Source organism: Phalaenopsis equestris, unplaced genomic scaffold, assembly GCF_001263595.1.
Source record: "Phalaenopsis equestris unplaced genomic scaffold, ASM126359v1 Scaffold000320, whole genome shotgun sequence".
Lineage (NCBI taxonomy): Eukaryota > Viridiplantae > Streptophyta > Magnoliopsida > Asparagales > Orchidaceae > Phalaenopsis > Phalaenopsis equestris.
Window position 1 is genome coordinate 376,259 of NW_018164762.1, and position 12,540 is coordinate 388,798.

The 12,540-nt window shown below is 36.9% G+C and overlaps 1 protein-coding gene across 13 annotated transcripts in view; it reads right to left on the reverse strand.

Annotated features, from left to right (window-relative positions):
* The window catches only part of LOC110025665 (protection of telomeres protein 1a-like), a 95,104-nt gene that overhangs the window by 29,127 nt on the left and 53,437 nt on the right, over nucleotides 1-12,540 (reverse strand). For 7 of the 13 annotated variants that reach the window (XM_020726261.1, XM_020726263.1, XM_020726260.1 and 4 more), the window contains exons 6-7: nucleotides 4,339-4,611; nucleotides 4,199-4,269 (exon numbers count right to left, since the gene is read on the reverse strand). In XM_020726261.1, coding sequence (XP_020581920.1) covers nucleotides 4,199-4,269; nucleotides 4,339-4,611 — 344 coding nt within the window. The remainder of the gene's footprint in view (nucleotides 1-4,198; nucleotides 4,270-4,338; nucleotides 4,612-12,540) is intronic. The other 6 variants (XR_002294145.1, XM_020726267.1, XM_020726271.1 and 3 more) reach the window with 1 other exon arrangement.

Below are 12,540 nucleotides of genomic sequence, written 5' to 3' on the forward strand. Positions count from 1 at the left end.
TTTTTTCTCTCATAAGACTATTATTTTTTACTACTAAGTAAATCCTATACACATGAAAATTTAAAGAAACTTGGATAAGATACTACGAGAGCACTTGTTAATCGATGTGACTGCGGCAAGAAATTCCCCACTTAGACTGTCTGACCGGTGGCCTTTATCCAAAATTGGATTATAAAACACACAGCCCAGCTCTAAACCCACCCTGACTTGAATTTTTATAGGGTTTTTCGAGCTTTCATGTGTTACATGCTCTTTTTCATATGTATACTCATGTTTGATGTGCTCGTTAAATACTTAGCTACACTTGCTTACTTTCACATGTGATATTAACCTTGTAGCAGTAGCAGAGGCTCAGATACACATTTATAGTTATTTACTGCAGTCTCTTACTACTTTGGTGTCATGTTCTTACTTTACCATGCATGTTTTACTTACATTACATACCTACAAAACCACAAAAATGCATTTTCAAAAATTTATACACTTTTAAATCGAGTCAACGCCTTTAATCCACCCATTTTGGATTTACAAGAATCTCTCGGATAAGGTAACTTATGGTTGCTAACGGGAATTCTCCGGTCTAAATGAGCTTAACTCATTTAGACTAAGTAAATTCAAAAGAAAATAATGATGTCGGAATGATGGAACTGTGGGATCTTAACCGGTGACGTTCAAATTAAATTAAAATTTCCCCCCGAACATTTCAACATTTGAACAATAACGAACAAACCAAAATGTGACATATAAACCACAAACCTCAAACCCTTAAACACTGTAGCTACTACTACAACAGAAGGCTTGGAGACAACTTCGTAGGCAGCACGGCGAGGAGATTGGATCGAGTAGCAAGAGGATCTTCTTCAGCAATCTCTCTCCTTAGTTCAACAATAATAACCATAAGGACTTCGAGGTAGTTCATTTAGCACAACGTAAATCTTCACCTCATCTTTAGGCTCATGTGAAATCATGTTGTGTTGCGTAAGTCCTAACTCGTTTTAGGTTCCAAGAATGTCGTTTGGTATGTCGTAAACCCTCCTATCATTCTACGCTATTTGCATAATCAAATATAATGCAAATATAAGTCCCAAATAATAAAATTGACAGGATTGAACACTTAAATAACATCATCTTCAAAACACAGTCACACAGTATGATAGTTTGAGAAGTCACTGAGGGCTCTCCTCAGGATCTGTGACGTTTTTTACCGTTTCCTTTCTTCGACTCCTGAAAATAACTGTTCCTACTTGAGTCACTGCCACTTATTTTTCCACGTCTTACCGTGAAAACCTAAACCTTGAATTCTTGAAGACTAATACCTCCGATCATTATCGAGAGTTTTCTCAAATGATCTCAATTATTTGAGATGTAATTAGCTATAGGGGTTTGCCCCTATAGGGAGTTTTGAACCCAGGTAAAATAAACCATATTTAATCTATGTATTAGATAGAAGAACTTTTCGGTCACACATAAAAGGTTTGTAGGTCATACATATGCCACAAATCTCTTAGTTTGCATGATTAGGTCCATCGCCGAGGTATACACCTATCTTTTGGGAAGGTGTAGTATGTGCGGTATTGACCACGATTATGTAAACTATTAGACGGATGAGATCATTCGGTTTCATTTTCCAAAAATTAAAACACCACTATTTTCAAAATATAGAAAATATATACCTCTTATATTAAATTAAATTTAGGTTATTTTCAAAAAAGTTGCCTGTCACATGTAATCTTATATATATATATTATAAGAATAAAATTCTTATTAAATATTTTAATTAAATTTATTAAACTCACCTTATAACCTTCAGTCCAGCCCTAATCACACGCAGACACAGGTGTTGCTTCGCCTCCCACCTGCGCTCGCGATGGTCACATGACCTCTCCTCTTTTGCACGAGGCTCACCTTCTTTTGCATCGAAACCCAGGGAGACGACGCGGGTGGTGTTTGGCGGTTGGATAGCAGGTGGAGTTGTCGGTCGGGTGCGGCGGCAGCAGCAAGGGAGTTTAGAAGCGGCACTCCTAAACTCCCTGGCTGCTGCCGCCGCAGTAGCGAGGGCTTGCAAGGGAGGTTACAACAACAACTGTAGGGGTGGAGAGGGTACAATAACAATGGGACAAGTAAGAGAGGTTTGCGGGCTGGATCAGCAGCCTGGGAGCAGGTCGGGGCTTAAGCCTGTGGCTGGAAAAGAACACAGATAGGATTTGTTGGCAGGAAGGAGCAGCAGGGTTCGGTTACCGCTAGAAAGAGGTATACGGGCTTGCGGCTAGCAGGTTGGCAAGAGGGAGGGTTGGTGGCACTGATGGGGGAGTTGGCGGCATTGTAGGAAGGTTGGTTGTAGGAAGATGGAGGGTGACAACAGGGAGGATGATTGGGGAAGCAACGTCAAAGATTGAAAAGGATAAATATCCCCGCAAGATTGAGTTACAGCCAGCGTACCCCTCAAACCATTGAGAAATATCACAACACCGGGCTAGTTACAGCCGGAGCACCTCCTCATCTTCAGATACAATCCAAGAACAAAAAACAACCTTGATGGCTGACTTGGACAAAAATCTGAAAGATAAAACCTGAACCCTAAGGCAGTCATCTTCAGATACAATCCAAGAACAAAAAACAACCCTGATAGCTGACTTGGACAGAAATCTGAAAGATAAAACCTGAACCCTAAGACAACAAATAACATATTTATAATAAGTATTAGTAGTTAGAATGAGAAGAAATTATAATAGGAAAGAAATAGAACTAGGAAAAGGAATAAGAAAAGCAAGAAATAGAAATAGGCAAGGAAGAGAAATAGAAAAGGAAGAGAAAAAAAGGCAAAGACAATAAATAGGAAAGGAATAAAAGAGAAAGAAGTTCCCTCTATGGAAGGGAGTAAAATAGGAAATTGGGAGAGGGAAGAGGCGACAATTCCAGCCCCATTGAAGGTCGACCGATTCAGCCAGCCACCCAACAAGCTGCATGCACTACATCGTGGTGTCTTTTCTTAAGAAAAGTTAACTATGGTTAGCTTTTCCCATGATGAGTTCTCCCAAGTCCTTAGTTAACCCCATGACGTTGTGATCTCCTAACTTAATAGGCCTTAGTGCTTCGATGATTGATCCTCCTACTTCCTCCTCGGAGGTTGAGTTTCCACTGCCTTAAAGGCTGACCGGTTCAGCCAGCCACCCAACAAGATGCACGCACTACATCGTGGTGTCTTCTTCTTAAGAAAAGTTAACTATGGTTAGCTTTTCCCATGATGAGTTCTCCCAAGTCCTTAGTTAACCCCATGACGTTGTGATCTCCTAACTCAATAGGCCTTAGTGCATCGATGATTGATCCTCCTACTTCCTCCTCGGAGGTTGAGTTTCCACTGCCTTAACTTCTACATTCTTTTGACAAAGTTGTTCGTAATTCAAATTTTGAGAATGTTTTCTCCTCCCTAATCAACAATTCTGCACTTTTACTTCACAGGACTTCAAAGAATCTTCAACATAAACAACAATTATCATTTTAGATCAAGCCTACTTTACTAGTTTATGATGAGATTCAGCCTGTCACTTATTGAAAAATTCTCTATGGAGATAATTTACAAGTTCATGACGGATCTAAAGTTGTTATTAGCTGCAGACATTTTAAATTTCTAATAAAAAATGCAAATATCTTACATTCTACAATAATCAAAGCATGGCCACGCTAAAATTGATAAATAGTTGAAAACAGCCAAAAGGAAAATATCTAGTTTCTCAAATCAAATGTGGTTTCATGCATGTTTAAGAAACTAGCTTTATTTCTATTTCACAAAAGGAAAAACACTCCATTTTCCCAAGCTAGTCTGCCTAATCCAATTAGTTTCTACCTTGTTTTTGTCATATAGAGTTAGGTAATATCTAGTTTCTACCTAGCTCTTGTGAGATAAACAAACAGATAAATTCAATTTCTAGGGAAAAGACAACGCTTAAGCTTTCAAGTAATGCAATAAATTACCATTCCCATGACATATCAAAATCACTTGGGATAAAGCAACGAAAAAATGAATGATAAATATATGCTTGACATACATGGTTTCTTCATCGAACAAAAGTTATCTGATCCATCAAAAGCACGCATGATATCTAAAAATATAGTCGAATGAACAAAACAAAACTAAAAAGTGCACTGCCCAAATTTTTCCAACAATATAGGCTACACAAAGTGTTAGGCACCGTATTACCAGTAAGAGGTGGATTGCAAATGCTTGAAAGAGGCGAGTACTCATAAGATGCAAGGCGATCTTCATAAATTCTGCATTAGGAGAGCATAACACATCATCCGTAAAAGAACCTGCTATTCTTTTTAGAAAAAGGATATTACCTTTTTCTGTGTAGTACATCAGAATTTGCAGCACAAACGATACGAACTTTGCTAGGACTCTGCACCACACCTCTCCACACACCTGATCGAATATTAAAAATAATATTGTAAAATTTAACCCAGTGACCACCACCTTTTAGCAGGTAAATGCCTTCAAAGACTTTGTCAACAAAAATTTCTACGATAGATCCCATCTTTGGAAGTGCATGTAAAACCTCTCTTGGAAGATCATATAGTTCAGGACGAATTGGAGATTTTGCTTCCATATCCAAACTAGTTGCACAAAAATTAAAAAATGGGAGTAAGATTCATCATCTAAGGTGGTAAAATAATAACAAATGATCATGTTTCCCGTCTCACCACAAAAGTTCAATGCCAAAGCTTAATAAAAAAATTGCTAAGAAAGAAAAGATTGAAAAATTTATTGGTTACCTAAGGCGCAAGCACATAAACATTAATATTAAAAAACCAGATGACTTTTGGAGAAACTAATTGGATAATGGACAATATAATTCACAGGGTTTCACCCAAGGTCTTCCTAATTTGAGTCTTCTTATGGGTACAAACTCACCATGGTTAATTATTCTCCTAATCATAAGGGAAAGCTCATGATGAATGTCATCACAAGGCTCTGTTTTCACTTCATATAGATGAGAACCAACATCCTGTGTTAAAATGTGATACACTGTGATAAGAAGGGATAGGCTAATGGTGGCAAACCCAATATAGGCTCTCCGTTAGGTGAACCTCATAGACCAAAAGTGAGACTATTCTCATGAAGCTAACTTCATAATAAAATTGTCAAATTGTTCAAATGGACTAGCCATTCAAGTCATGGCCTTTACAGATTTATGGGGTTTTAAACACACGACCCTCATGGTTACTAATAGGATGTGATATAAATAGAGTAATTTAAGAGATAACATCTTGAAGAGGAGAGGGCCTTCACTTGGCCATATTAACGATGTGAAACTAATTCATCAAAGTGGATGAGATGAAGTGATCTGGAGATATTTAAGAGGCTTGAAGTATTGTTGGAGTAGAGGTAAAAGGTTTAAGGTTGGTAAATGGCTAAGCTAACATGTTGACTATTCCAGAATTTGTATTTGAACTTTTAGCTGAAATTTTATGATAGTAGAAGAATGAGTTTTCTTGATGAGGGCCTTCAAATTAATTGTTCGGGATTTTCTAGAAGCAATAAAATTTAACAACTGGCCAGTAAAAAAGATAGTTGATGACGAGGGTTGTTAAAAGTTAATAGTTTCGTAAAGAGAAAGTGTTTGACTAATTAAGAAATTCGTGTCTAATTCATTTGGAAAGTAAATAAACTCAACATGAACATATGTTTTAAGCTTGATTTTAAGCAAGTTAAACACAAAAGACCTTTGTTGACCATCATATGCTTATTTTTTGCTCAAAATACATAAAGAAATAAACATAATAATAATAATAATAATAATAATAATATCTTTACAAAAACTAGCACCAACTTAACATTAACAAAAGAGAAACAAAATAACATGAAGCATTAGGAACAAAACAACGGTGCCGCTCTTTTCTTTAGTTTCATACCATTTGGACATATAATCTTGTACTATTCAAATCATAGCATTAAAGCCATTTGAGCTTGTAACCCACATAGAATATGTTTTGGTTGTGCAGGCTCTTATTATTGGAATCGCTGGACAAATCTTTATGAGCCTTCTTAGAAACTGGATAAATTAAATACTATTTTTTAAGCTCAATAAAGTTCTTGTTTGGCTCATATATGGTTTGAATTCTAACAAGTCGATGGCAAGACAATTTTGCGAGAGCAATTTCAAACACAACTTGAATACAAACACATAATTTTAAACAGGTTGAAGGCAAATAAACTCCCAACGCGCTCAAACTTAGCTCGTCTACACAACTAATAATAACATAGCACATGAGATTAGTCTCTTGACAAAAAAAAGAAAATATCATATCAAACCAATAAAATGCATAAGAGCAATGACTATACTAGATAAGTAAGTCAAGTAGACATTCAAACATCAACCTAGTCCAGAATGAAAATCATCAAACAAGTACTTACACCTCACTTGATATGGAGTAAATATGGAAGAATGGAGAAAGACTTTCTTCTAGTTAGTGGCTAGAAAACATCAATTAAATTAATAAAATTCTGAATAGATTACTTGAGATTGGACCAAGCTAGAATTATCATAACCATTGCCTTTAGAACAGGCAATAGTAACATTGGGGAAAAAATGATATAGGATTGCAGGGTGAAGAGACGGCAAGAGTAGCTGCAAGATCCTCAATAGAGTGGCTCTAGCTAAATTAAAAAGGACCTGCCTAACAAAACTAAGGATAAACATCCTTAGGAAACCAAGGTAGAGAAAGTAGCACCTAGCATAGTGGAAGATCCCATTTGTTCATGCATATGAACAATATAACTACTCTATGTTCATACTGTGATAAAAAGAGATATTCTAAATAGGTGGAATCTTAAAAATAATTTTCTTAATTCGGGATACCTTAAAGCAATCAATAAACTCATGAAAAAAAAACTCACAAGATTTTTAATGAGGACAAACGTTCAAATTTACTTCTAGCCAAAAGCCATAGAGAAAAGTGCCAATCAATGCCTCTCAAGCCAAAGAGATGGAAATGTCCATTTCAACATAGGCCACAAATAGTTGATAGAGTCTAACAGTAGCAGCATCCACATGTAATAGTTAGCCAAAAATTAAAACAAAATATAATGTCAATTCTTTGATGTAGTGAACTAGAAGATGAGGCGAAACCACCAAAACAAGGGTAATAGAAGGTTCCTAATAATTTCCAATGAATGGAGGTCACTTTAAAAGTAAGCATTTGTAAAGCATTCACATCATATGCATGACGACAGAACATTCTGAAATAATATGCATTCAATGATGATATGTATTGACCTTATTTTTGGTGAGGTCTCTTCTTCTTTTTAAAGCCTAGGGTCTAAACTTAGGACTTCTTGTTGGACTCTCTTAGAAGATTAGTTTGGGACCCGCACTACTAGAAATTCGAGCAACTTCTTGACTCCTTGCAGTTTCATATGGCTGGTTTTCATCTGGTTGGTTCTAAATCCTCAACGTTTGGTTGAGTCGATTAAAACCATGTTGACCTCATTTTGAGGTCATTACTCTTTTCCTTAGGATCCTAGGATCTAGCTCTAGGGATTCCTATTGAATATCTTAAAAAACTAGTATTGGAATCAATCCCTTTAGAAATTTCAGCCACCTTCTATTTCTCTTGTGATGTCCCACATTGATGATCTCAAAACCATCGTCGTATGGTCGAGTGGTTAAGGACTATCATGTGGAGACTCAGGGAGAAGTTCCCAATAGGATCTCAAGCCCTAGGAAAACATCTTCAGGACTTTATCATCACACACACACACACACACAAAATACACAAAATTCACTAAGTTGCAGAAGATCGGACTAAAATTAATCTTAAAGGATGTGTGAAAATGCAAACTTCTCCGGACGACCTCCGACGACAAAATAAACTGCGCCAACGCGTCTGGGACATTAATTTTAGCAAGAAAAGACACCAATACTGCTATAATTTTTTACACGAGCAAACTGCACGCAAAATCGATGAATTCGTTAAAACGACCTCCGACAACAAAACAGACCATGCAAACACGTCTGGAACGTCTAAATTACCTAAAAAGGACATCCATTTTGTTATGCTGTGACACACGAATAAAATGTACGAATCAAATTTTATTTCTGTAAAATTAAATATTTTATATTTATATTACTAATCACAATAATATTTATAATTCTAAACCCTACTTAGCCCCCATTCGATCCCACGGCTAGACCAGCCGCTTGGCTGTCCCCCTCTCATCTCTGCCTATAAAAAAACTTCCCAGAGTACTGTTTTGGGTTGTTGAAAATTTTGAGAGGGAAAGGAAGGCTGAGATTGTTTTGCTAATTGCTGTTTAAGGCTCTTAGGGGAAGGCTTTGCCGAAATTCCTTTTCGGCTAGGTTCTTATGTGCTGAAGTGTTCGTTGGTTGCTGCTTCTCGAAGCTTTTAGGAGGAAGGTTTCTGTAGGAGGTGTTATCTTGAATCTGTCCTACAGTTTTGCTTTGAGTTTGCCTTTGAGTTGTCCTACAGTTTTGCTTTGAGTTTGCGTTAAGAGGTATTTCTCTTCTTTCCTCTAATTTACACAATTTCGGATGACATCTAAAAGAATTTCTTTTCTCTTCTAAATCATGTAGAAGCAAGATTAAGGCTTGTTTTGAAATTTAAGCATGAATAGTCCCTGGAAACATTAAAATGGAGCATAATATGGCTGTCTTCTTTTCTTTTTCTGAATAAGATTTATTTTTGGAAAGTTTTAGTTGTCATCTTATGGAATGCATTCTAGGAAGAAAAATGCAAGGTTGGAGCTTTTCTCTTATATATATTTATCCAAGTGGATTTTAGAATTAGTTTCAATACTGGATAATATGTTGACATTAGGAATTCGTTTATGCTTATTCGTTCCCTGTTAGCTTTAGAATTAGTTTCAATACTGGATAATATGTCGATAAATTGTTACTATTTGGAACATGTACTGAATGCAATACTTTGAAATATAAGGCTTCAAGAGACTTGACTTTGATAGCCCTATTTGATCCATTTGTTGGGTTCGGTTTTGATCTTTTTGGAATGAATTCATGCTGGAAACTGTCTTGACCCATCTGCTGGGATTTAGTTTTAGTTCTTTTGGAATGAATAAATGCTGGAAAATATTCTCTGTTCTCCCATTTTGTTTGGTTCTGTTTTGATCTTTTTGGAATGGATTCATGCTGGAAACTGTCTTAACCCATTTGCTGGGATTCGATTTTAGTTCTTTTGGAATGAATAAATGCTGGAAATTATTCTCTGTTTTCCCAGTTTGTTGGGTTCGGTTTTGATCTTTTTGGAATGGATTCATGCTGGAAACTGTCCTGCTAGGACTCATGGGATTCGATTTTAGTTCTTTTGGAATGAATAAATGCTGGAAATTATTCTCTGTTTTCCCAGTTTGTTGGGTTCGGTTTTGATCTTTTTTGAATGGATTCATGCTGCAAACTGTCTTGACCCATCTGCTGGAACTGGGTTTTGGTTCTTTTGGAATAAATAAATGTCAGAAGTTTTTTTTTTTTTTTTTTCTGTTCTACCATTTGGTTGGGTCCGATTCTGGCTCTTTTGGAATTGAATTATAGTTGGAGGTATTCTTTTTGTTCCTTTACCTGTTACAGTTAGTTTGTTTTGCCTCTTTATTTGAGCTTAGATGTGCCTGTTTTGGATCCTTGTCTTGCCCTTCTTGCTGAGCTCGGTTTACCCCTGTGCTGGGCTCGATTTGCCCCTGTATTGAACTCGATTTTGCCCCTTTGGTGGGCTCAGTTTGGCTCCTTTTGGGATTGTGTTTTAGCTGGAATTCCTTTCTGTTTCAGCCCCTTTGGTGGGCTCGATTTAGCCCCCTGTTAGGCTCGGTTTGGTTGGAAGCTCCTCATATAACGTTCATCCTAAGATTTTTATTGGTAATCAAGTTTGTCATCCCAAAATTCATGATTTCAATATCTACTTCTATATAGGGATGTTTGAAATAAGCTGATCAATTCATTACTATGTCTCACTTGATGAAAATGGCTTCGGTCTGGATGGTTTATGGTAGCTTGTCCTTTGACTCTCTTATGTGTATTAAAAGGGCATAATAATAATGTTGTGACGGTCTTCCTTTTGCTGCCCCTACCCGTGAGTTTGAGATGTGGGTTGTCCTTTTGTCGTCCCCACCCATGAGCTTAAATGGTGGTAGTCTCCTTCCTGTTGCCTTGGTCGTGAGTCTTACCTTGTGTTTACTGCCCTTGTGGTCTTCCTCTTGTTGCCCTTACCCGTGGGCTTACTCTGTGGTGGCTCTCTCCTTCTTGGCCCTACCCATGAGCTTAAATGGTGGTGGTCTACTTCCTGCTGCCTTGGCCGTGAGTCTTACCTTGTGTTTACTGCCCTTGTGGTCTTCCTCTTGCTGCCTTTACCCGTGAGCCTTACCTTGTGATCTCTTCGTGAGATAAGTTGGGTTGGTGGCTGTCCCTCTCTATTGCCTCTGGTTATGAGCATTTATATGGTTTTATTTGGATAATTTCATGTTTGTATGATATGAAAAGTTTTTTTTTTTTAATGAAGGTTGGAATTAAATGATTTTGATTTTGGCATGATTTTCTGGAAGGCTAGAAGGTTGCCCCACCTATGGATTATTCTCCTTTATTTTGTGAAATAAGATTTGTGAAATATGAAAGACTCTTACAACTTCATTTCGAGAAATCATAAAATTGATATGAATAAGATTCATGAAGGATTTGAAAGCTCATAAAATTCTCATTCACAAAAGAGTTTTTTTTGGAAGTTTGACATTAAGGTTTGGATAACATAAATGTCACATTTGAGTTAAGGCTTAGGCGTGTGATTATGTAAGTGATGGTGCAACCGTGCATACAATTGTCACATTGATTCGGACCCGTTTCGACCTGTTCGAAACAAGATTTGGAAGGGATACTCTTCTTGGGTTGATCCACTTATAAAATTTGAGAAAATGATATTTTTCTTGGATTGATTCAAGGATTTTGGGCTCTCTTTTTGTCACAGTTTTGAGGTTTGCTCCACCCTTCATCCTTTCAATCTTTTGGGTGGATCGGTTTCTCCTCTCTCATCCCCATTTTCGTTCTTTTTTTCCTTGCTTCTTGGTTCGGTTTTCAGTGCTTATGTCTGACACATAAGTGCCCATATATAGTTTTTTGCTATATATGAAACCATCAAGCAATGTCACAATTATGTCGGTTTTGTTTTGGGACTTACGGCAATGATGACAAAGGCAAACCGGGAATAGAGCATAATGATATTCCATCCTACGATATTTTGACCCAATCTTGGGATCTGATAAACTGTAGGATGACAGTATCATTCACCAACACAAGGCTAGTGAGACCCGTACATTCTTAGGTTGTTGGCGGTCCTACGCCCGACAGCGTAATCAACTCGTGGACAATCATAATTTTTTTCAAAACTGATAAGAACAAAACATGATAAAAACAAATACAATATTTATAAAAAAATATTGTACTACAAAATTGATACAACTTACTTTTGTATGTCTGGAATCCACGTACATGCTAAAATATAAAATTTTAAATATATTACAATTTCATTGTCGACTTGTTAATTACTAGTATTTGGCTAAGGAGTACCCTCCTAAATTAGGTTTAGTAGGACACCTTTCTAGTTGAGTGGCGGGTCTTATACATCCGGGTGACCGATAGTAGCATTCGACGTCCCTCGAGTACAAATATATAATATTTGAGCCTAGCCCTGACCAGAGTGCTTGCAGTCCCCTCTTTTCGGATTTTTTTCGTATGTTTTATTGAAATTTTGGGGCAAAGCACCCGCAGACCTTTTTCCAGGATCTTCCTGAGATTTTGATAACTTTCTTGGAATTGTTATTTGTCGATTTTTTTCCCGATTTTTCCGTCGTGGGTCATTTGTCGATTTTCTCGAGTTTTCCAAGAAATGTTTCTTTTATTTATGCAGTAATACTAGCTTGCTTAAAGGAGCAGCAGACCTCCTAAGTTTGATTTACATTACAACATTTTACTTTACATCATACTATACTGTTCTTTTTTTACTGTACATTCTACTGTTCTTTTCTTTTATATAGCATACTATACTGTTCTTCTTCTTTACTGTACATTCTATTATTCTTTTCTTTTATACCGCATGTTTTATTGTTTTGTTACACACTATATCTTAGTGTAGGAAAACCTAATGATCACATGTACCCCTTTAAAACTAATATCAAACCCGAAGTTGCTACCAAGGGGAGCTTGGAGCGAACACCGTGGGCAGCATGACGAGGACATACGGAGGAACCACTTCAAGTGGATCTGCAACATCAAAACAAATTCATATCACTAATCACTTTCATTAGTTTAAATAACAACCCATAGGATTTCGAGGTGGTTTGTCTAGCGCAGCGTAAACCCTCACATATCACTTTTAAGCTTTTGCATAACCCTGATGTACAATTACAAGTCCTAACACTTTCGGATTCTAAGGTTATTGTACGGTACAGTGTAAATCCTCCTATCTTTTTAGGCTAATTGTACGATCATATATTGTGCGGACATAAGTCCTAAATTCTAAATAAATTGC